Source organism: Mus musculus, chromosome 9 (assembly GCF_000001635.26).
Source record: "Mus musculus strain C57BL/6J chromosome 9, GRCm38.p6 C57BL/6J".
In the NCBI taxonomy this organism is placed as follows: domain Eukaryota; kingdom Metazoa; phylum Chordata; class Mammalia; order Rodentia; family Muridae; genus Mus; species Mus musculus.
In genome coordinates, this window is record NC_000075.6 from 79,637,700 (window position 1) to 79,663,728 (window position 26,029).

The 26,029-nt window shown below is 39.9% G+C and overlaps 1 protein-coding gene across 3 annotated transcripts in view; it reads right to left on the reverse strand.

The window, feature by feature from the left end:
* Positions 1–26,029, reverse strand: part of Col12a1 (collagen, type XII, alpha 1) — a 122,155-nt gene that overhangs the window by 38,713 nt on the left and 57,413 nt on the right. For all 3 annotated transcript variants that reach the window (NM_001290308.1, XM_006510797.4, XM_006510800.4), the window contains 18 exons: positions 24,761–24,897; positions 23,285–23,414; positions 19,601–19,740; positions 19,013–19,145; positions 18,880–18,906; positions 17,700–17,842; positions 15,615–15,744; positions 14,236–14,375; positions 13,683–13,812; positions 12,203–12,345; positions 10,962–11,091; positions 9,880–10,022; positions 7,963–8,092; positions 6,168–6,287; positions 3,750–3,896; positions 2,268–2,384; positions 1,973–2,119; positions 748–822 (listed from right to left, as the gene is read on the reverse strand). In NM_001290308.1, the coding sequence (NP_001277237.1) occupies positions 748–822; positions 1,973–2,119; positions 2,268–2,384; positions 3,750–3,896; positions 6,168–6,287; positions 7,963–8,092; positions 9,880–10,022; positions 10,962–11,091; positions 12,203–12,345; positions 13,683–13,812; positions 14,236–14,375; positions 15,615–15,744; positions 17,700–17,842; positions 18,880–18,906; positions 19,013–19,145; positions 19,601–19,740; positions 23,285–23,414; positions 24,761–24,897 (2,262 nt within the window). The remainder of the gene's footprint in view (positions 1–747; positions 823–1,972; positions 2,120–2,267; positions 2,385–3,749; positions 3,897–6,167; positions 6,288–7,962; positions 8,093–9,879; positions 10,023–10,961; positions 11,092–12,202; positions 12,346–13,682; positions 13,813–14,235; positions 14,376–15,614; positions 15,745–17,699; positions 17,843–18,879; positions 18,907–19,012; positions 19,146–19,600; positions 19,741–23,284; positions 23,415–24,760; positions 24,898–26,029) is intronic.

Here is a 26,029-nt window from a genome sequence, read left to right on the forward strand (position 1 = left end):
GGAGAGGAGAGGAGAGGAGAGGAGAGGAGAGGAGAGGAGAGGAGAGGAGAGGAGAGGAGAGGAGAGGAGAGGAGAGGGGAAAGGAGGGGGGAGGGGGAGGAGAGGGGAGGGGGGAGGGGAGAAGAAAAGAGAAGAGAAGAGAAGAGAAGAGAAGAGAAGAGAAGAGAAGAGAAGAGAAGAGAAGAGAAGAGAAGAGAAGAGAAGAGAGAAAAGGCCCTCAAATCACTGAGACAGCAGCCTTAACAAGCTCCTTGTGTTTTTTACCAGTACACTGCAACTGACAATCGTGTCTCAGAGTTTGATGAATGGAAATATTTTTAGCTTTGTGTAATCTGGGTCTCTTCTCAGTTCAGGAGCCAGGAATTCCAAAGTCAATGGCCTAAGTGATTAGATTTCAGATATAGCCAGAAAGGTTCACAGTGTCTGTTGACGCCAGCAGTCGGCAGAGCTAAGAGGCCACAGTGTGACTGTGGAGAAGATGGAAGGCCCCGTTAGATCTTATGCTGCAAAACTAAGGAAACAGAGTCCCAGCTAGAGGTCTGGGTTGGATTAGGACTGATTTGATTCACCCCAAAATGTGCCTAGGAAAAAGAGGAACAAATAACTGCTCATCTTTGTTTCCTCTGCAAAAACCTTTCAGCAGAAATAATATCGGGACATTTTGAATCAGCTGTAGATTGTGTGCCTATGGCGTAAGTCTAGGATCCCTACAGGCTGATTCTACCTTTTTATGTTAACATTACTTACCATCACGGGCAGGTGGAATAGTGGGAGGAGGAGAAGGCGTGGGTGGTTCTGTAGGAGCCTCTGTTGGTTTCACAGCTAGTATTTCAAAGCAACAATTAGAAAATATAACGTACACATCCCCTAGCCCCCAGAAATGTGGATTTTTAACCCTTAAAAACAATTAAGACTTAGAAAGCAGAGGTCAAGCCCACTGGCAATGACTAAAGGAGATTCCTTTCTATCTAGACTGTGCATACTCAGTCAATTCTCAGATCAATTATGCTGCAGAAAGCACAGGTTCAGAGGGAGAACTCGGGGCCTTCAGAGAAGCCACACAAGTAAATGTCAGTAATATGTTCACCCTTTTACCGTCGTCAGAGTCATCTCTCACTTCTTCAGTCCTATTTTTAAAATACCATCAATAGGGGCTGGAGAGGTGACTCAGTCATTAGGAGCACTGGCTGCTCTTCTAGAGGATCAGGGTTCAATTCCCTGCACCCACAAGGCATCTTTACCTGTCTGTAAATCCAGTTCTAGGAGATCCAATACTCTCAGACATATATGCAGGCAAAATATCAATATACATAAAATAAGAATAAACATTGACAGGAGCCTGATATAGCTGTCTCCTGAAAGGCCCTACCCGTGCCTGACAAATACAGAAGTGCATTCTCACAGCCTCCATTGGATGAAGCACAGGGTCTCCAATGGAGCTAGAGAAAGTACCCAAGGAGCTGAAGGAAACGGTTTGCAGCCCCATAGGAGGAACATCAGTATGAATTAAATAGTACCCCCAGAGCTCTCTGTGACTAAACCACCAACCAAAGAAAACACATGGTGGGACTCTTGGCTCTAGCTGCATATGTAGCAGAGGATGGCGTAGTCGGTCATCAATGGGAGGAGAGGCCCTTGGTCCTATAAAGGTTCTATGCCCCAGTATAGAGGAATGCCAGGGCCAGGAAGCAGAAATGGGTGGGTTGGTGAGCAGGGGGAGGGGATAAGGGGTTTTCAGAGGGGAAACCAGGAAAGGGGATAACATTTGAAATGTAAATAAAGAAAATATCTAAGAAAAAAAAGAATAAACATTGAAACATTTTAAAATACCACCATTAAAGATAGTCACTACAAACAAAGGTCCCGGAATAGCCACACACCCTGCTCATCCTATTACTGCTACCCCAGGGGAGAAGAGTCGGATGCTGCCCACACTTGGAACGTTCTACACTCCAGATAACTCAAAACTTACTGGTCTGTTCTTTGATGGGGACACCCGGCCCCTCGAGATTTGGTGTCTGCACAAAAACAGTAACGCCGTACTCAGCCTCCGGGGAGAGACCAGTGAAGCAATGACTGGTCTCTGATCCTCGCACGGTTATTTCTTGTCCCCTGGTTCCTGATTGTGACAAGAGGAAAAACAAGTGCTATCATCCACAATCTGGAAGGACATGTTTACATAATGGCTTATAAACAAAAGGAATCTGGCTTGGCTTCCCATTAAGATTTGGCTAGGGCAGGCTCAGTTTGTTTTCTTTTGCACATACCATCTGCAGGACTCAGCTTTAGCCTGTAGGAGGTGGCTGCCCGGTGAGGTGACCACTTGACACAGAATGTATCCCATCCAACCTGGTAAGTTTTCAGATCTGTCACATTTAAGTACACTACAGAGGAAAGAAAAAAAATACAGATTCACTATATACATAGTAAAGAAGAAAAGCATAGCTTTCACCATAATATGATGTTCAAGTATACACTTGTAGATGAAAAGTCAAATAAATGCTTGAAATCTCATAGTATCTTGTTATGGGAAACTTACATCACACATGTCTGAAAATGTGGCATAGACAAACTCATCCTGCTTCTCCATCTATGATTTTATTTTCTTCCCTTGTTTTCCTTGAGACAAGGTCTCCCTATACAGCACTGGCTGTCCTGGAATTCACTCTGTAGACCAGGCTGGCCTCAGACTCACAGAGATCCACCTGCCTCTGCCTCCCAAGTACTGGAATTAAAGGTGTGTGCCACCATGCTGGTTTCCATCAGTAATTTCCAAGGAAAAGAAATTATACAGTCCCTCAAAATTATGAATGTCATTTACAGAAAAAAATAAGAAAAATTTCTAATATACTAGCTGCTGAATCCTATTAAAACTTGTCAAAAATGTTGGGTAAACAAAATCTAAATGACAAATTACAGATTCAGTATTTCTATTAGATTATATCGATGAATGTAAGTGGTATATATGTTAACATTCAATGTCAAAAAAAAAAAAATAACTGCAATAACCTGCCTCTGCCTCCTAAGTGCTGGGATTAAAGGCATGTGGCACCATGACTCTAGTTTATAGTAAAGCAACAAGAAGCTAAAAAAAAACTGCAATAGAATTTTACACAGGTAACTATGAGTTAAATGATATTGTATAAGGTTAGTATTTTAAAAATCAAAATATAATATTCTGTATCAAGTAAAAATCCCTTCCTCCAGGAGGAGGAAGAATGGGATGAGGAACTGTGGGAGGGCAGACTAGGAGTGGAGTAATGACTGGACTGTGAATGAATGAATGAATGAATGAATGATCACCTCCTCCTCTTATATACATGTATAAGTCTACTAAGTTACTTAGATATGTACATAGTTGTTTTGTTTAACTGGACACTAAATGGTCTATCTATGTCAGTGGTCTTCAACCTGTGGCTCTCAACCCATATGAGATTGAATGACCCTTTCACAGGAGTTGCATATCATATAATCTGCACATCAGACACCCTTCATATCAGACATTAACATTACAGTTTATAACAGTAGCAAAAATTATAGTCATGAATTGCAATGAAGTAATTTTATGGATGGGGGTCAGCACGACATGAGGACCTGTATTAAAGGTCACAGCATTAGGAAGGCTGAGACCCACTTCCCTATCCGATGCTGCAGAATACACGTGCACATGAGAAAGAGTAAGATTACAAGAGGATAGCCTGGAAACTTTCACTGCATTTCTTACAACCGCAATGTGATGCACAACTCACATGTGGTGCCTTGATCTGTGAGGGGAACGCTGAGTCCAGAGTCATACTGTGCATAAACACTGACGTCATAGGTAGTGCTGGGATTGAGGTTGTGTAAAGTGTATGATGTCACTTCTCCAACAAAGGCTTCCATGGGCTCATTGGAACCTTTCAGAACAACAAAAGGACACAGAAGGATATACTCACTAGTCTCAGTTTCTGTTCAGAATGAAAGATATTAGCTTGAAAATTGACTATGAGGATGAGTGCATTAATTCCAATCATCCTTCAGGCTCTTTTATTGGGCCACAGTGGGTGGTGACCAGAAATCTGTAAGCACCAGTTTCTCTCCCATCCGCAAAGCACAACACAGCATAGAGATAACGTCAGCGTGTTTCTATGTTCCTTTACTGAACACATTCTCTCATTTCTTTTTAAAGCCCTGATTTGCCAGCATGATGCTTTCCACAGACTACAGACTCAATTAACATTTGCAATTATTGTAGTGATAAGCTAAGGCCATCAACCCTGGAATTCATCCCACACTTTCTGTTTACCGCAGATCCTCGGTTATTAAAGCCACTGCACACTTCAGGTTCTCTGCTTCGCTGGCAGAGGTTCACATTTGCTTTCTCCTGCTTCCTCTCCTTCATCTGTATTGTTCATAGTCCTCCAGGGCACATAGGAGGTGCCCTAGAAGATTTGACACTGATAAAATTTATCAAATTGTTCATTCGAGGTGATGTTGGTTTAGCTGAAAATGTCACTGAGGAGTTGAAAGCAAACATGAACAAACTAAGATGCACAAAACCTTTTAGTGTAATGAGGAATTTCATGGTCATCGTGGCAAAGATGATGCCAGAATATAAGCAACTTCAATCTGTGCACTTTGTGTACCAGCTGAAACTTTTCTTTTATATAATATTTCTATTAATTCTTTAAGAATCTCTCCCAATGTGTTTTGGTCATATTCATTTCCACTCTTCCCCCAACTCCTCCCAAATCTTCCTTTGTTACCCAACCCTCTCCAAACAATGTACTCTTTTTGATTTAGTCACCCACTAAGCACACTTTGTGCTGACTACATGCTCAAGGGTGTGAGGACCATCTATTGGAGAATAGCCACAGGTCAACATTTTCAACTGTAAAATTTAGTGAGAGTCTCATACACACCCAGAGTGATAACGATATTTTAGGCTGATGACTTAAAGACTGTTTCTGGAAATAGTACCTCTAGTATAAAAGGACATGATGTATTTATAGGAGAATCCAGTAGTAGGAAATATATTCTGATACCATTGTATCTTGGGGGTTGATCTGGCACTGCTATGTCCTCAAATGCTAAATCCTGCCTCCCAAGATCTGGTTGCCCCTGATGAGAAGATCCTCACACAGACCAAGTGATGCTAGATAAATCTTGCTCCCCAGTTTAAAACTATTGGTTAAATAAAACTGCAACAGCCAATTACTGGGGTAATAGAGAGAGGTAGAATTTGAGTTATTGAGCTGGGGATCACAGATAGGGACAATGAAGAGAAGGAAAAAGGAGATAGAGAGGAACGTGGAGAAGACAGAGAGAGCAAGAGGTGTGCCTCCCTCCGTCATAATAGGCCAGCAGCAGGTGCCAGAGTGAAATGCCTCTCCAAGATGCCAGATTACTGAAGCATAAATAATACAGAAAATTACAAACAGCAACTTCAGGGGAGTGCAGCTGGAGAAGTGGTCAGACTAACTTTAGAGAATTAGATTGGAGGTAATCACCCAGTAATTGTGCAGAGCCTAAAATAAATCAGTTTGAGTCTCATTCATTTGAAGCTAGACAGGGATAGGGATAATCCATATTAATGTATAATCATACACAAATAACTTGGTGAGGTTTGGTCCTTTGCTATTGTAATGTGAAATACTGCTCCCCAAGGCCTGGTTGTCCCAGGAATGAAAGAATCTTCATGTACGCAAATGATGCTATGTAGCCTTGTCCCCCAAATCATCCCTAATTGGTAAATAAAGATGCTTACAGCCTATAGCTGTGCAGAAGAGTGATAGGCAGAGTTTGGTTTCCCAGGCTTGGGGTCTGAGACCACAAGGGGAGAGAGGAGAGAAGCTGGAAAGAAGAGAAGAGAAAAGAAGCCATGGGTTAGGTGAGTCATAAAAGTATGGCCATGAGGGTTGGCCAATTCAAGTTAAGAGCAGCCCAGACAGAGCATGGCAAGTTATAACTTGGGGTTATTGGTGAGGAAGTAGACATAATAGCAGAGACAATAGCTATCTGCCTAGCTTTAGTGTTGATTAAAGGCTTATTATAGATATAAAAGTTGTATGTCATTTATCTGGGAATTAAATGATCAAAGGTGGGGTATAAACACCCAATTAAGATTTAGTATTTGTTACAACATAACTTTCCAATATATTCCTATTATGAAAACTGTGTTTCCTTACCCACTGGCTTGTACACAATTTTATATCCAAGAACTGGTGAGGGTGAAGGGTCCCAGGACACTCGGAACCTTGTGTACCATTCATCGAAGATGTGTATGTTCTGAGGAGGAAGCAGACCCACTGCAAGGAAACATGCACACACATCACTAACTTGTTAGGACATTCCCGTGAGAGCAGTTTAACTTTTTAATAGACTGAAATTTTCTTATCCAGAAAATAATTTAAAAGCCATTTCATGTTCCAAAGAAAACTTAGTAGTTTTTCAAAAAAGCAATTCAAACGGATTCTGGAATGGATGGTTTTCAGAAGATTCAATAACAAGGTCCAGGGCTGATGTGTGATCAGGATTAAAGACAATAAGAGAGATCTCAGATCTCCTTTAGAATATTGTACGTTGAACAGTATTAGAACTAGAAGGCATATTACAGATTATCTGGTCAGCACCTCATTCCATAAATAAGATATAGTTTCCACAATAGACCAGCAAGACAATGACTAAGGTAATATTCTTTCCCTATCCCACCCTGTCTGCCACACAGCCTAGCATCTCAATCTACCAGAGGTTTTGCCCCAAACATATAATCTCTCCCAAAATATGTAACTTGCAAAATCCGTAGTAGTTAGGTGGTACTCTCCACAGCTACTGAGTTACCCATGGCGTTCTAGAAATGACTAGTGCAACATGAGAACTTACTTCCATGAAGGCAACTAGACATGGCTTTGCCCTGCCTACAGAAATCAAGGTTTATGTATCATTTTTGTAAGCACAAAATCCTGAAATACTCCATAGTCCCCCCAAAAGTTATCAAAATATATTTTAAACTTGAGAAAGTGGGAAAGTGAGTTTGCCAATGGAGAAACAGCTAGAGTCACTACAGTATGAATAAATAACACAGATTTCCAAGCTAGCAACCCCGAGCTGGATCCACTCCAGTCAGCTTTTCTGTTAGAAGCATCCCAAGGTTGCCTTTCTCAACTTCTCTGATGTTGTCAAGCACACGTAAATCCCAAAAGACTTTGAACAAGTGAGTGCATAAAGAGACATAAACCAAGTAACCCAGTAGATTTTCTAAATCAAGGAAGAAAACACACTGTCCATATTTACACAACTGGAGCCCAGGTTGCCTTGCGGGAACCAGTAGCTCTCAAGCCTTTTCTGTATAGCAGAAAAGCCACAGGCCGTATCTCAGGCCAAGTGTATTGGAAGCTCTGGAAGAGCCTTCCAGGTAAGCATATTTTTAAAGGCTGTCAGGCGAAAAACAGGTTAGAGAATCTTTAAACCAAATAAAATTGCCACCAGTACAGATCAAAGGGTGGGCCCAAACCCTGGTTATTCGCTGTCGATTATCTGAGGCAATAATTGTAAGCTACAGTCTTAGAAAGGGTGCCTATCATTTTGCTTCTGTGTTTCTGCATTAAGATTCAAGGATAAGAGAGGATGTCTAGCTGACACCACATTGACTTACAGCTACAGCCTCACTTGTCACCATGCACACTGTAACATCTCATGGAGTACACTAAAAAGAACAAATAATCTGAAGCAATGGAAAATATTCAGATTCCTATCACCGTTTTGCTCCTTTTATTATACCTTTAAATGGTTAAGAAATAAATTATGCTATGTGTCATCATCTTAACATTCAATGTCTAATGTAGAATATGATGTGTTATCAACATAGTATCTGAGCAATGCTGGTAAAGGTAGTAGTTCTCAGTTTTAGTGGTGTAGTGACATTAAAAACATGAGAATTTAAAAGAGTAAAAAATATATATATATATATAAGTCAACACTGACCAGTCCTCCCGTTTCCAGTTAGGTGACCACCATCTCCATCCTCATAAATAGCAATGACAGTAATTTTATATGGAGTGTCAGGTTGCAAGGGCTGCAGTATTACATTGTTTCTTCTGCCTGGAACTGTGGTCTGTGAGGAAAGTTCAATTTAACATTTATTTTCAACAAGAGGACACCTAGATCAGAAGCCCATGCGGTTTTCATATGGCTCCATAATTAAAAACAGATTCTTCATACGTTTGTTTCAAAATGCTCAAGGAAAGGCATATTATCTAGCCTGCCTCTACATAGCTTGGAAGAATAGCTGAAGGCCTAACAGATATTGGCTGAAATCCCAGATCAGCCACTATGCAGTCATATGACTGAGCATCTCTGGAGGAAAGTACAAGCTCTGAAGACAGTAACACAAACAACACTCCGAAAGTATCACTGAGCCACTGTGTCTGAGGATGTCACCATAACACATCACATCCCCAGGTAAAGGACATGCTATGGACCCAGGTGTCCCTTAGTCAGCAAAAATTGACAGGTTTCCACCCTTAAGAATATTAGTTTAGTTGATACTAATTAAGTGTTCTTTGAAAAAGAGGAAATGGAAAATGTATTAAACTCCCTTTTCCAAGATGAATGATCCATGCAGTTTTCAACCTCCCTTGTCTTGTACAAACACTGTGGCTAAGCCTCCTGGCCTGGACTCCCATAACTACAAACACTGAACTGCTAAAAGAAATTATGTTTTCAATATTTTCAGAAAGCATAGGAACATTTTTTCCCCAGCATGGAAGAAAAAAATACTAAGCATGAGTAGTTGAAATTGTTTATCTTGTTTTGCTTCTTAAAAAGTCTAATTGACAATTACCTGTTTCTTCTTAATAAAACAGAACTTCAATTCAAGATTGTTGTGCCAAAATCAAGAGAGTGAATAGTTCTTCACATGCAAAAGGCATGTGGAAGGAGAAAGGTTCTAAGAGGATACTGCTAGCAACAAGGCTGCAAACCACAAGTCTAACGACTTTACAGTCACCATTTGAGCTAATCTTGGAGCTTTTCACAGAAATCAATCAGTAAATATCAGTGACTGTGGTTTCCCAACTATAAGGAAATTCCAAGAAGCGTGAGGGGTTAACTTGAGTGCTTGACAAGTATACACACAAGACCCTGGTTAGTCCCCAGTCCCACAAAAAGGAAGAAGGAATAGAAGAAAGGGAGAAGGGATTGGGGAAGGGGGTATTGGGGAATTGAGGGGAGAGAGAGATGAAGAACTTGAACCCGTGTCCAGGGGGACACAATATTTATACTGCCAAGAGTTTGAAGAGATTCTCAATGTAAGTCAATGGCAGAGAGATTGTTTCTCATACCCCAAGTCCTGAGTTTAATTCTTAGTGAAAGAATCAAAGAAAGAAGAAGGAGGGATAGAGAAGGGAGGGAGAAATAGAACCTAGAACCAACTAACAGGAGGTTTGTACATTCTAAACCAAAAGACTACAGAAAACAGATGTGAGTTTAGAGAAAGTGGACACTAGTACTAAGATACCAAGGGGAAACCATGCAGGGGAATTGGTCTAGAAGGGTAAGATTGGAATAGTCACATCATCTGGATATTAGTTTGGACACTAGTTATGGATTAATGTGTGGCATATTATAGTAGACCTTTTCATGGGAGTCAACAGTTAGAAATGTAGACTAGGACAGTTTTTCAGTCAGTCCTTACAATGGAAATGATCCCCAAATCACTGTTTCACCATGGAAGTTTCAAGCAGGAACTTTCCTGTTGTCCCTACATTAGAGAAAACTACATGAGACCTGTCACATAAGATCCAAGAGCTCAGGAGTAACCGTCTCAAAAAGAAGCTTAATCTCACCCTCCTACCAGGTGAAATGATTGTTTAAATGCCAATCAGTGGGTAGTATACATACATATTCATCAATTGGATCGCCGACAGTAGGAGAGTAGATGATCCTGTATTGCTGAACTGGCCCATCAGCATGGTCCCAGGCTACAGAGAGGCTGTTGGTCGTCTCCCCAAAGACCCGTATGTTCCTTGGTCCACTTCTTGGAACTAGATAAAATACAGTTGGTTTTGCTGCTTACCTGATAGCATTTTTCAGGCCAGCTTACAGGAGGTGCTTACTGGTGCTGAAGTCACCATTCATCATGCTTACTCCCTGTGACGCTGTACACTACCTTCTGTGGTTTTCATGGGACACCACACAGCATGACACGCTCCCTTTCAGAGATATGGTTATGTACTAAACTTTCAACAAGACAGAGCTAGGTTTGCACTGAAATATGCAGCCTGGGAAAGAAAGGGATTGTTTTAACCACTGTAACCATCTCCACTTGAAGTAGAGAGGCTAAGCCTTCACATTTCCAGTGCCTGTTTAGCGATAAAACACACTGCATTAAAAAAAGAAGGGGACAAAGAGGAAAGAACTCTTTTATTTAGACCCCAGATTTTAAGGTTTTACTCTTTTTATTTGTTCTCATTAGATTTTTTAATTTACATTTCAAATGTTATCCCCTTTCCTGGTTTCCCCTAAGAAAACTCCCTTTCCCATCCCTCCTCACACTGCTCACCAACCCACTCACTCCCTCTTCCCTGTTCTGGCATTCCCCTACACTGGGGCATAGAGCCTTCTCAGGACCAAGGGCCTCTCCTCCCATTGATGTCCAACAAGATCATCCTCTGCTATATATGTGGCTGGATCCATGGGTCCCTCCATGTGTACTCTTTGGTTGGTGGTTTAGACCCTGGGAGCTCTGGGGGTAGTGGTTGGTTCATATTGTTGTTAACATTCAAATGAAATTCATTCAGCACAAAAGATAGCTGTGGACACACAGCCTGAGCCTAGAATGTGAATGTGGGAAATCCCAAGAAGGATTACATGCAGACACTACCCTGTTCTGTACCAAGTCCTCGGAGTCCCTCACCTACCACCTACCACCCACCCCTCACTCAGTGACAAGAGATAAAGTGGAAATAGGATGCTTGGCTCACGTGTTCGGCCCTGGCTGGGGCTGGGATTCCCCTCTCCATCTGAGTAGAGAGCCACGATATTCACAGAGTAGGGTGTGTCAGGAATCAACCTCTCCAGATGCACCGTTCGGGTATTCCCTGGCACCACAATCTGAAGGGGAGAAAAATGTGCCAAATTCTGCTGACAGCTAATGCTTGCCAGGTCCTCGGTTAGTCAGCACAATAGTATTTATCGTAAAAGGCTGCGCCCAGGCATGTCAGGAGCCAAGTGCGCTTCTCTGCAAGATCTGCCTCTAGCTCATTATTAGACACAGTTATTCTCAGAAATCCCCCTTACACATTTGCTTCAATTTTCTCCCATTTACATTTCTCATAAAGACTCATAAATGGAATATGTACGTGTATTTGCTCAGAGTAGATTCTAAATGTCACATAAGCATGAGAGAAGGGATCCCATGCTAGTGGCAGAGATATTTGGTGTTAAGGCATTAATTTGGATTAGGGTAAAGTCATTAAGAAAGAAATTATGCCATACCATATAAAAGAACATTAAAATCAATGCTACTCCAGAATACATTCATTGCTTATCATTTTCTTATCTTTGCCCATCATTGCTTACTTTTGCAAAGACTTGTCAGTCCATAAAATTCTTTCCCTTTCAGCATTTTGATGCTATTATTATTCATACCAAGGAACTTCAGATTTGTACGGTATTGGCCTACTCACAAAACAGATCTGAGATTTATCAGGAAGCTAGCTGCAAGTCTCTGACCATACCACCCCAAACATGTCTGTTTGCACCTGACCTTAGATGGTAAACAGCCTGGTTAGCACTTGGATAAGATACTGAAGAGTACTAAAGAGACACTGTAGTTTGTAAGAGCTAATAAATAAATGTGTAATTAAAATATTTTCACAGCAAAGACTGTGTAGTTTCTCAATGTATCTACTATTGAAAGCTCTAGAAACAGTATGTCTCATAGCTAATTCACTTTTTCCCCAAGTTCTTTCCTAAGCAAACTTATAATTACTACATCTGTCATAACTCACAAACACAATCATTTAAATATTATGTACTAACATGTGGGTGGGTTATAAAAGCTCCTAAATGGTACTCAAACATGCAACCATAGTAATCAGGAAACCTAGTCTACATGAGAGGCAGTGACACCATTATTGTTCCCTAGCCAGCTGCTGTGGCAGAAGCCACAACAGAGTTGACAACATTCTTTTCTGAGCTCTAAGACAGCAAAATTACTTACAGATTCTGAGGGTCTTGTACCAGCAACAGGGGAGTACACAATGCGGTACTGCTGCACTGGCCCTGGGGCGGGGTCCCAGCGAACATCAAGGCTGTTGGGCGTAGGGTTATACACTTGGATGTTTCTTGCCAGTCCTCTCACCACTGAGGAAAGGAAAGCCAATGCCCATGTCTCATGTCTGTTTATACGTGTCAAGCTTTTCATCACTTTTTCACAAGTTACACTCTCTGTAATAGGATAAAATCCTATCCACTTTATACTTCTATCTACACACAAAAGTACATGAAAACTCTCCAAATGCAAATTCGACAAAGTTAGCCTTTGCCCAGTCAATGTTGTTTTCAATAAAAGACTATGAGCATGAGCCACAGGCCTGGGCTGGCTATAAAGGAACATGGAATAAGGAGAAGGAAACAGAAGTAGCTGAGTTTCCAGTACAAGTAGTGGGGCCAGAGGAGAGATTTTAATATATATATGTGTGTGTATATATATATACACACACACACATATATTCTGCCTTCTAATATATATATATATATATATATATATATATATATATATATATATATATATATATATATGGTCTGTCTTCTAACCAATGGAAAGAAATAGATTCAGTCAGCTGCTTTCTTTTTCTTTTCTCTTTTAAATTGGATATTTTCTTTATTTACATTTCAAATGTTATCTCCTTTCACCGTTTACCCTGTTCCCAGAAACCCCCTATCCCATCCTCCCTTCTATGAGGGTACTCCTCCACCCACCCACCCTCTCCCACCTTCCCACCCTTGATTCCTCTACACTGGGACATCTATCGAGCCTTCACAGGACCAAGGACCTCTCCTCCCATTGATGCCTCTGTCAGCTGCTTTCAATCATTCATTTTTTTCATTCATTCCTGCCTTATTCAACACTAGCTTGGAATATCTTCTCTGATTAAAAGAAAAGATGAAATGAAGAGACAAGTCAGTTCTCAATTATCTTCCATCAATAAAATTAGGAGATTAAATCTGCTTACTAACCCAAAACTCTAGCTTAACCAACAGCATCATCTCTCTAGATCCCTGATTGTACCCTGGAGGAAACTACCCATGCTTGATGCCCTTCAACCAGCCACAAGTATGCTTTAAAAGTCATAAAGTGTTAAGCATGCACAAAAGGCTAAGCAATATCCAGAGAGACTAGCAAAAGCATTTAAACTGGTTTGACTACATTAATAGTCGATAAAAGCAAATAGCACCAAAAGCAGCAAACCAGAGAAAATCACAACCAAGTGGTAAAGTGAACAGGTTTCAGCAACCTAAGCTATAAAATCCAATGACAAGACCCAACAGGTCGATGCTCAAAAAGGGAGCTGTGGGTCATTTTGATACTTTTAATCTTCTCATTCTGACTTTCTTTCTAATTTTCTTCATTGCTCAATGTGTTCTTTACAGTGGAGATCAATGTCTACAATGGAAAGCCAATTCTGCTTTTTACTCACATGTCCTTCCAGTATCTGATGTGCGCCCGCCATCACCTTCTGTATAGACCGGAACCACTGTGATGGTGTATGGAGTATCTGGCTGCAGGTTCCTAAGAATGGCATAGTTGGTATTCCCGGGGATTGGGACCTAAAAGTTTAATAAAACACAGAGCAGAATATTGAATTCAAAAATAGGAAAGGGGCTAATCCTTCAAATAATAAAATACCAACCGAAAGCATTACCTTAATGTGATTACAAGAACTTTATAAAGTCTCTGCATTCAACGTCTCACTTTATCTCCTGGTTCCCACCAGCACCCAACCCACTGTCTCCCTACTTCCTAGGCTCCAAAACATCAAGTATGAGTTCTCTATCAAGTCCTTCACCTTAATATAAATTCTTCACTTCTAAACAATTTACCTCTTTCTATTTCCATTTTGATCTCCTGAAGTTTAAACAGACTAGTATTTTCCATTTAGGAGTAAGCTCAAGGGCAAGCTGGTCTACATAGCAAGTTCCAGGAAAACCAAGGCTACATACAAAGACCCTGTCTCAAAAAATAATAATTACCAGTTCTTCTGGGCCACCTGATGTTGGGGCATAAAAGAGTTTGTACTGACGAGGATTGCCTTCTGCATGGTCCCAGCGGACACTCAAAGAGCTGGTAGACGGGTCATACACTCTCAAATTCCTCACGGTATTCAGAGGTTCTGGAATACACAGGAAGTACACTCTAGTGACGCTCTAACTAGAAATTATATCTAAAATACAAGTTAAACAATATCTTCAAGCCACCTAGAACATAGCAAACACCCCATAGATGTTTGTTGAAGTAGTTATTAAGCAAAAGATTTGCACTTCTGTGGTACATATGTCTCATCTATCTGTAGGACATTATGGATCCCTGAACTTTTTGTTTTTGATCCTGGTAGATAATGACATCTTTTGTTTACACAAATAAAGACATTATCACAAGCAAGGACGTTAAAAAGAACAACTACCATCTTAAAAGATTCGCCTATGGCTCAGGGAGTATCACGCAAGAGGAGACAGAAAGACTGTAAGAATATTCAGAAGTCTTCAGTGAAAACAGTCTCTCCTAAAAATGGCTGCATAAGCAAGACCCGAACAATAGAAATACCAATGGGCAGGTTGGCATGGAATGGAGAATTTCTCATGAGATCCTACCCCTAGACAAAGAACTACAGGCAATGATCAACTTCTGGTAAAAGGAGCATTAACCTCTTCCAGAGATGAGCCCCTTTATTGGTTAATCAATGCAAAGTGGCAAGACTTGAAACCATATACATACAAAAAACAAAAACAGACTCAGTTGGTTGTATTTACATACATTTGTAAACACACACACACACACATACACACACACACACACACACACACACACACACACATACACACACACACACATCTCAGAGAAAAAGAGCCTATTGCCAGGCATGGTGGTACATGCTTCTAATCCCAGCACTTAAGAGGCAGAGGCAGGCAGATAGATATCTGTGAGTTCAAGGCCAGCTTAGTCTACATTGTGATTTCAAGGACAACCAGATTTATATAGAGAGAATCTGTTTCAAAAAAACAAAAAGGAAAATGAAAGGGAGGGTGGGAGGGAGGGAAGAAAGAAATAGTAAAAAGGAAAGAAGAAAGGGAAGGAGGGAGGGAGGGAGGAAGAGAGGGAGAGATAAAGAGAGAAAGGCTTAAGAATGAAGTAGAGGGTCATCGGAAGAACTTGAAGTAAGGCAACTGGTGGGCAGGGCTAGAAGGAAAAGGAAAGGGAACCGGAAGTAAGGTAATTTCAATTAAAAATGTTCTTAAATTTTTTTAATTTTATAAAAGATCTGTAAGACATTCTGCTTCCTCCGTGTTTGTAGAAGTGTGATTTGGTTCCGTGGTGATAATTAAGAAGCTACAGGGACTCTGGTCTCACTTACTGGTCTTTCCCCTTCCGGTCATCCGGCCACCTTCACCATCGGGATACTGGGAATACACCGTGATGGTGTATGGAGTGTCAGGCTTCAGTTTCTGCAGGAGCACGCTGTTCTGCCGTCCTCCTACTGTGATCTTGAGGAAAACACTTCTTGGTAAGCATCAGCCTTACTCTTTCCAAGTCACTAATTTATTCTTTCTCTGAGGGAACTATTTGAGACCCTTGCCAAGTTCTGGAGCCATGTCCCACAATGAAGGCTTAAAATATATCTCATGGCATAATTTTATATGTAGAGTATGTGTCTCGAGTCATGAAAAAGGATTCCAAGCTTTAAACTGGAGCTCAAAAAAAAAAAAGATATTTCAAATTGCGAGCCGCCAGCACTGCAAAATTTCATCCAAAACACATTTCACAGAACTCTTCCCAAAAATAAGGCATTAATCATAAGTAAGCTACAAAGGGTCTTTTAGATACCAAAGAACTGTGTAATTTTACAGGCTCCACACCATTCAGTATTATTCTTGTTATTTTACAGATGGTTTTTATTTGCTTTAGAAACACATTTAAATGGTTGGGCAAAGGATGTAAAGCTCTTGGTGTTTCCCCCAAACGCTGCCACTCTAACAGCATTAGCTGTGTAAACCACGTGACCAGACCCCTCGCCAAGCCACACTCAGGCAGTGGTTCCCAGTGATCTCCATGATACCAGCCTTGAGGTATGAACGTCTCAATTTCCTCCAATTATGAAGTCTGAAGTTTTTAATTCGTTAGTCAAAGCCCTCTTGCTATCTTGTTGAAAGAAAATTTGTACGATTTGTTAACAGTCTACCGAATTCAGATGTTTATGCCATGGTAATTAAAGTCACATGAAAATGGCACGCAAATGGAGCGCTGCCCACGGGAAGGGCTCATGGAAAGGTCTGGATGAATTAGTACTAACAGATGTTTCCAAGTTAGCACCCATTCACTCAAACGATCGGAGTTCCAGAAAAAGAGAAAAAAAACACTTCATGGATCACTGTAGCCATCTCAGTTTGAAGAAACTGAGTTACAATGGCTAATTTCAAACCATCTCCTCTTGGGTCGTGGAAGAAAAGAGTTCGGATGGACAGAGCTGTGTTTGTGAAACTTTTGATATGTAACAGGTTGGGAGGGCTTAGTTAGAAGACCTAATATTATAAGGAAGGAAATGGATGTCTACTTATATCTCCCATCCAACTTTCCAAAATAAGCACAGAGTTAGTGATTTGTTGCTTTGAGTATTTCATAGACTGCCATTCCAATGGGATTGGAACATCTGTGGTCCAGCTAAGTTCATTTGCTAGGCAAGAGCCTTTACTGCATGCAAGTATCCACTGCCAACCTGAATTCTGCTAACCTTTGAAACTGATGAGAGATATGATCCACTTGCTTGAGCTCAACACATTTAATATTGAAAATTCAAACCTTGTCTCTCTGTGAGGTTATATAAGGAAATAATATAACCCATACCCTGCTTCCCTAAGGACCAGCAAAGCTCTAGAGCTCATCAAGAGACATTTGAAAATGAATCTGAAAACATAACCCTATCTGTATAAAAATTGTGCATCTCATAAAAGGCAAAGCTGGAGGGATCCCAGAGAAGCCACTAAATTAAATGAGTGGGGCATACAAAGGCTCTATTAAATAAGGGAGGGCTGGAACAGCAAAAATGACAGCTCAGCTCCATGCATTACTCCCATTCTCAATTTCCTCCATTTGGTAAATATTTTTAATTAGATCAATGGACTTCTAGATCTGGAAACAAAAGATCTGATAAAATCAGAACTATCAAAGATCTACCTTGACTCAAGAAGGTTTTAGATATCATCATGCTAATTGGGCACATGTGTGAACTTGCTATGAAGAACAACTATCAGGTCCCACCAGAGCATCCTGTGTGTCTCAGTCATGCACTCCAGAGGGAGAGTCAGCTAAATTCAAATGATTCTCTCCAATACAGGAAATCCTACATGCCCTAACAAGGTGAATATTATAAATGTTCCAGGGAAATAGCTGAAAAGCAGCAGGCAGAGCCTACCCATGTTACACATTTTATATAACAAATTACCGTTTGTTCATTGCCTTCTCCTGTTGAAGGCTGATAGGTGATTCTGTACTTCTGCACACGACCACTAGCAGGATCCCACTTAACAGTCAAGCTGTTAGATGTGGCATTGTACACCTGAAGGTTCCGTGGACCACTTTTTGGAGCTGAAAGAAGATTGTTAAAAACATATTTAGCACATAGAACAATCCCCCAATACACTAAAAACCAAGAGCAACAAACAAACAAAATCTGTATAATTCCCAGGAAAATCAAGAGAGCTACATACCACTGGGTTTAGAATTAAATTTAAACCATGAGGTCATTGAATATTAAACGGTTATTTGGTACTGAATGAATGTGTCCCCCCAAACTTTGTCCTCTTGAAGCCCTCATGCTCAATGCAGTAGAATTTGCAAATGGGGCTTTTGACAATGATGCCATGAAAGTGGGTCCCTCACGGGAGATTAGTCTTTATAAATAGAAGCATTTTCTGTCCGCCACATAACAGTGAGATGAATTCAGATCCCTGCCCAAGAACAGAACTGGCTGCCATTGTATCTTTATCTTGGACATCCTATTCTCCAGACATTTTTTAGTGGTACTAGAGATTGAAGGTAAGGCTTACAGATGATAGGCAAGAGCTCTACTCATGACCCTTCATTATGCTATTTTTTTATTATTATTTGCTTATGGTGGAACACCCCTGCCACACAATTTGAAGGAGTCAATTCTCTCCTCCAAAAACTCGGTGGATACTGCAGCTTTAACTACGTCTGTCAGGGTTGGCGGCAAGCACCTTGGCCTGCCGAGTCATCTTGACCACCCTTGTTTGTTTGTTTTTTATTATAAATCAGGATCTCACTGAATTGACCAAATTGGTCTTGAACACATGATTCTCCTCAGCCTCCCAAGCTACTGGAATTACAGGCCTGCAGCACCAAATCTGCCTTCTGGTCTCCAGAATTACCAGCATATACGTTTTTGCTGCTTATGCCATCCTGTATTTTGTTACGGAAGCCCGAGCTGACTCATACACTCTTCAAAAAGTAACAGAAAAAGCAAGTGTCTCAAGAAAGGCCACTCCTGGAAAAGGCAAACCTCGCTATTAAAGTGCAGAAGGCCTTTTCACAATGGATTTGATGACCTTATTTGTGAATTTAAACTTTGTTCATTCAGACAATCCAATAGGTTAACTTTTTACCTTGTGTTGTTAAGGGTATCAGACGCACTAAAAGAAAACAGAATTTGTAAATCGTTAGTGATACAGCTGTAGCTCCTTTTCTTAACATTTAATTTTGAACTATCAAAATCCTATTTAAATGTTAAACACCTACGTGTGCGCTCTGTGCCACTCAGGTCCTCGCTTTCAGACTCATCAGGATAGATGGCGGTGATGGAGACTTCATACGGAGTATTGGGGTTCAGATTTTCAAACACCAAAGTATTTTCATCTCCATTTAAAATGGTCTTAGATAAAAAGGAAAAATCATTTGCACACTAAATTAATATCCATTTAGATGACGCATCCCCAATAACATTGTGCTGACAGGTGAATGCTCTTCTGCACCACTACAGGTACATGAGCCCGAAGCCACTTGTCAAAGATGATTTTTTTTTAAAGGAAGGTGGTGCTTTGAATAAGAAATCTGTCATAGACCCGGGGATTTGAATACTCAGTCCTCATTTGCTGGTGCTGTTTGGAGAGACAAAAGGGAGGTAAAGCCTTGCTGGAGGAAGTACATCACAGAGGTAGGCTTTAAGAGTGTACAGCCTTGCTCCACTTCTAATTTGCTCCTAGCTTGCAGTTGAGGACATGACTTCCCAGCTTCCTGCTCTGGCTGCCATGTCTGTCTGCTGGCTTTCGTATAAGCAAATAGAAAGAAAATGGGACAGAAGGGAAAGACGGAGAGAGCTAATGTTACCTCCATCTTATCTGGGTTCCCAACAGGTGCCCAAGTTATCCTGTAGAGAGACACATCTGAAGCTCCATGATCCCAGGTCCCCCTGAAACTCTCTGGTGTGACTTCAGTAAACTGGAGGTTGGTTGGGGCTGGAACACGCCCTATCATAAGAAAAGGTAAGACTATGTGTTTCAGTGGAAACTATGAATTCCATTTAATACCATTAAAATGTCTTATTTTAAAGGATATGGTAAAAACCAAAACTGCCAAAACATAGCATTAGAATGAAATATTTTATCAGTTTATCTCATTTGAAAAACAACATAGGGCAAGCAGTGTATGGTTATAATGTATAGATTACTAAAATATGTAAAATGCATAGGTCTGATAAAATGATGATCTTTTTAAAGTACTGTTCAATAACACTTTTCTATTAGTGTGGTTCCCAAACGTTTTGTATACCAATACTTTAAGGATCTAGTGTAGCAGCAATATACAACGTGCAAACTGTGACCAGCAGTTGGGCAGCTCATGGTCCTCACCCAGTCTGTCATTGATCCCAGAGATCCAACAATTTCCATTAAAAGATATTGCATCTTAGAGACAGTACAATAGATACCATTGAAATTCAGTAAATTGAGATATATATTTAAAAAACAATATTCCAGTAAATTGGAAAACTTAGAAAACATGAGTGGATTTCTAGATGGATATCACCTACCAAAAATAATCCAGACCAGATAAACAGCTTAAACAGATCTACAAACAACAATATTGAAACCACAATGTAAAAAAAAAAAGTAAAAAGTCCAATGATGTTGGAAGGAGTATTTATTCACTGTGGGGCAGATCCTATAGGAGTTGAAAGGAAGAGATGGAGAGTAGGCATGCTCAAAATAAATTGTATTCATTTATGAATGTCTCAAAGAATAAATAAAATATTTTTATATAAAAAATTCCAGTCTGGGTAGGATGGCACACACTTTTGATTCCAACATTGGAGAGGCAGAGACAAGCAGATACCTATGAGTTTCAGTACAGCCTGGTCTATGTAGGAATTTCCAAGCAAACCAGGGATATATAGGGAGGCCCAGTCTCAAAAGAAAAATTCCTGACCCAAACATATTTACTGCTGAATTTTATCAGACCAAGAAATAAATAACCAAACAAAAATTGTAACACCAATGATTTTCTAAATGTTCCATTAAAAAAAGAAAAGGAATAAATGCTACCAAACTCTTTTAACAAAGTCAGTATTACCCTGATCCCAAAACTAATAAAGAACAAAAACAAAATTATAAGGCAATCTTCCCGATGAACATAGATGCAAAACTCATTAAAAAAAAAACACTTAAAAATAAATTCAAGAACACATCAAAAGATCATTGGCCATAATTAACTTGGTTTTATATCAGGTAGCCAAAGATATAAACGACCTCTATAAGGAAAGGCTGAAGAAAGAAATTAAAGACACCAGGACATGAAAAGAACTCTTATACTCATGCATTTAAGGAACAGACATTGAGAAAATGTCTGTCTTAACTAAAGTAATCTAAAAATTGAATAGAATCTCAGGCAGACTTCCAGTGTCATTCTTCATATAATTTTTTTAAATGCCCATATAACAAACAAACAAACAAACAAACAAAAATAAATAAATAAATAAACCCTAAGCAAAAAGAACAACATCAGAGGTACCATGATAGAGGATGTTACAGAGCTATGTTACAGAGCTATACTACAAAGAACAGCATGACACGGACTCAAAAAAGAAAGCAAATGTATGGTTTGATGGAATAGAGGACCAAGACATAAATATATACAGCTACACCAATTTGATTTTTGACAAAAACATCAAAAATAATATACACTCCCGGCAAAGACAATGCACTTGATATCTAGTGCTAAATATACTTACTACATATCACATGTAGAAGAATGAAAGTAAATCCCTATTTCTCATCCTGGAAAAAAATAATTCAACCCCAAATGAACCAAAGACCTTAATATAAGACCTGAAGGTGTTAGACAAGAGTAGAGAAAATGCTTCAAGATATTAGACATTATAGCATTGGAAATGTAAATGAGCTAAATACCTAATAAAAAATGGGAAAAAAAAAGATATTAGACATAAGCAAGGACTTTATAAACAGTATTAGAGTCACTCCAGAAATAGTAACGATTGACAAAGAAGACTATCACTCCTGAACTCTCATCACCAATCATGTCCCTATTTCCTGGGACTCAAAGCCTACTATATGAGAGTATACACAAACCCATGGGAAGTTTGTTCTAGGAATAGAGTTAAAATGGCTATGGAAATAGATAGTGGTACCACTTCCATAGTACAGCTCAAAACAACTCAACTATTAAGGATGCCTTTTAGATCCACCTAAGATTTCAACTCTTAGCTTTTGAAAACATGCATTGAAAGCATTAATCTCATTGCTGAATTATCTGTTTCCTCTCTTTTTATCTGTTGTATACACAGAACTGTGGACTCACAGCGGCATCTTCTTCTCTATCTGTGATTTCTTTCTTACCAGATGAGAACTGGCAGCAAGGAGAAAATGAAAATGGTTACAAGAGCTCCCATCACAGTCAAGTTTAAAAGAGGGAGAAATGTGCATGTCTGAATTAAGGAGTGGGTTGTAGCACTGACACTACCCTGATCAAATATAGACAAACTGGCACCAACAAAGCAGATGCTGACTGTGGGTGTGGGTTAACAGCCAGCCCTCCTACTGTATCCAAGGCAAAGATGTTAGACTCTGGCTTCTGCAAAAGTTCCAGACCTTGGTGCTGTTCCCACCATTAGAGGTCCAGAAAGCTATTTAGATTCTCTAGATGTGTGCTGTACTGTGGGAACCACTAGCCACATGTGATATTGAAAAGTCAATGTGGCTAGCCTAAACTAAGATGCATTGTGAATACAAATATAAGAACTATCTCCAGAAAGTGTGAGACAACTTATAGTTATGCTGAAGTGTTGAAATGATAATTTAATTTTACCAGTCACTTTATCTTTTTTTTAATGCAGATGCTCGAGATTTTTAAATTACATTTGAGGCTCCTGTTGTTAGTTTAGGATAGCACTGGCTGTCAGCTTTCATTTTAATCAATATTATGATCAAGTTATTATAAATTGAGCACTTGATTGGATCATTATATGCCCAGCACTGAGTTAAGTAATTAAATCAGGGAGTAGAGATACAAAATAAAATCCTCTGCCTTCACTAGGAAGGAATCAGGAGGATGGAGTAACTATGAAAGGAACAGCAAGCCTGATCACTGAGTCAAACACTACAGAAAAGGCAAAGCATGGCTTTGGAACAGAATGGAGCAATGGAGCAGGTTATCCTGGGTGTCTGTGTCATACTGTCCCTGAGGCCACCTCTCTCCTTCTGGGGTCTGACTTCCCATTCTGAGTCCCACTCATCTGATCATCCTTTCATGACCCTGGGACTTTCCATTAACCTTTTATCTTGACAGCTAAATTGTGAACTGCTGAAGGGAAAGAGGCTTATGTGTTCTGTTTCTCCTGATAGCATTTTACACAAGAAGAGAATACAAGAAAACAATCTACAGACCCTAGCATCATCAATGCTGGCCAAAGAACATTGAGAAACAAAATGTCTCAATAAGTAGAGATTTGCAAGCACGTTAAGTATTTCCAACATGTCTGTAAAACAGGGTGCAACTCACGGGTTGTGTCATATGCAGTTGCTGGGGGAGATGTGCCCTCATCGTACACAGCAGAAACGCTCACTGTGTACTGGGTTTGAGAGGAGAGGTCTTTGAGGATAGTGCTGGCCCTTGATCTGTCCACCTCCACCTGTAACAGGAAGAAAGCAGTGGGGGCCTCTTAGAAAGGATTTTCTCTGGCCTCTCTTCTGCTGCTTACTAGAGCTCTCAGCGGAAAAACACAAGGATCATGATACCAAAAAATCAGGATTTTCAGTTTGCATAAAATTCCAGAAAATGTGCACAACTTAAATGTTCCAAAGTAGGAAAAAAATGTATGTTCTAGAGCCATGACAACCTGATTTTTCAGGCAAGCAGTGACTGCCTGTGGCTTCAATCAAAGAAACTATTTTTATCTGCATCTTTTAATATTATTGTCTTACTACTTTCAGAAATGATCTTTTATACAAATCTCATTTGTAATGCATAAGAGCTTTGAGACCCACTGACCAGTAATTCCATTTGAAATGAAAATCCAAAATTAAACAGATGTGTACAGACATATAAAATAACTTGTACAATATATAAATGACAAATATATACAAAGGTAGGAAAGGTTGGTTTCACAAAAAATGCCTCTGGAATTCTGGCATTAAAATTCCCTCAAGAGCACCGAATTATTTTTTTACTAATTCACTTTATATCCCACTCATTGCCCGCTTCTAGTCACCCCCTTCCCTTCTCCTCTGAGCAGGTGGGGGTTTCCCTGGGTATCCCCCCCCACACACACACCCTGACACTTCAAGTCTCAGGAAGGCTAGGCACTTCCTCTCCCACTGAGGCCAGACAAGGCAGCCTACCTAGAAGAACACATCCCATGTACAAGCAACAGCTTTTGGGCTGCCCCTGGAAGAGCACCCAATTTTTAAACCCATCTTCCAAAAAACAGCTTCTTCATTTTGCTCCCATTTTGAATCACATTACAATGTAAAACGTTGTGCATCCCAACATCACCTCAAAACAGATCAGTCTGAAAGACACAGTCCTCTAATAGCCTCTTCCTCCTTTCTCCCTGACCTGCCCAACTGACTATCTTACCATTATCCAACACATTCCCTTTCCTTCCCCAACCCCCACATCTTCTCACAACCTTGTATTTTTAGAACATTTGGAACTTTTAGTCATTCATAGACTAGAGAGTACCATATAAGGCAACTAGATGAGAAGGAAATACCTCACGGATTCTATAACTCTTTATCCACTGATGGATGATGTTTTTGAGATTAAAATCACAGCAGAACATTTCCAAACTAAATCTAATGCAGTCCAATATATTACTGATTTTCAAAACAATGTTTTGACTGCACAAGTTTTCTGTCTTTCATTAACAAAGTGACAAATATTCAAAACACATTATCATCTAGCCTAGATAAGGTTATTTTGCTAACCCTTGCAGGAACACAACTATTTCCATATCCTTTCTCATCTCCAACCTACCTCTTTGAACTCCTCATCTGGAGTTTTGTATCTAACAATGTACTTGCGAACTTTTCCAAGCACAGGTTCCCAGACGACATTCATGGTGCTGTGGGTCACATCTCTGAGTTTCACATCCTGAGGTCTGGGTAAAGGCACTGAAGAAGCACAAGCCATTAGAACCAGATGTGAGTCACAACAAAGCCTTCAGTATCTGAACAAGCTTTTCAAGAAGAAAACTTAAAGCTATGTAGCTAAATGATTTTTGTTTGTTTGTATTTTGTTTTTTTCAAGTCAGGGTTTCTCGGTGTATCCCTGGCTGTCCTGAAACTCACTCTGTAGACCTAGCCTTGAACTTGGGGATCCACTTGCCTCTGCCTCCCAAGTGCTGGGGTTAAAGGTGTGTGTCACCATGCCCAGTTTGATTTTTAAATAGCAATACCATTTTTTTTTCAACACACAGTTGCTTTATTCTGTAGAAAGACTTTTAGAAATAAGATATGTGCTTTTATTTCACTGCTGACTTATTGTTTACATGACAATCTCCCAGTCCAGCTAACACTACTTGCTACTCAGCCATAAATGTCTTTAGACATTTATATGTCATCAGATATTTTTTAAAAATTAATATTGAAAATGAAATCCATCAAGGGATGCTCCCTTAAGGATGTTATAGATCTCTTGATAACCTTTCAGAACTTGACAGTAAGACCCTATGCCTGAAGATATCACATACCTGAGACATAGAACATGGAGAAGCCAAGCTGGTGCTGACCTAAAAACTGCATCCTAGTGATTAGTTTTCATGGTGGTATAGAGTTATATACACCATCAGAGCGGGAAAGTAGTCATCATTCTTATACAACTGTGAACCCTGAGAGCTACAATAATGTCTGGCCTAATAACATATGCCTACTGATACAACGGTGGCAAAAATGTCATGGGAGTAACCAACCACGTTCTGATTTGATTTAAGTCCTGCTCCACAAGATGAAATATATACTTATCACCACCATTATCAAAGCCAAAAACCTCTGACTGTACAGGTCATAATCCATAGAGGAAATTTTACTACTATTACTCTGATAGATAAATAAATGTAATATTAGATCAATTCTTGATAACATCATTTTATCTATAAATTAATGCATCTCTGAGCCATCCTCAGAGAAGTTCATTGCAAGTATATGGTGAGTAACAGGGAGAATGATAACTGGTCAGGGTGTAAAGAAAAGATTATAAAGATTCAGCCCTAAATAGGACAACTATATAACAACCCAAAGCTCAGAA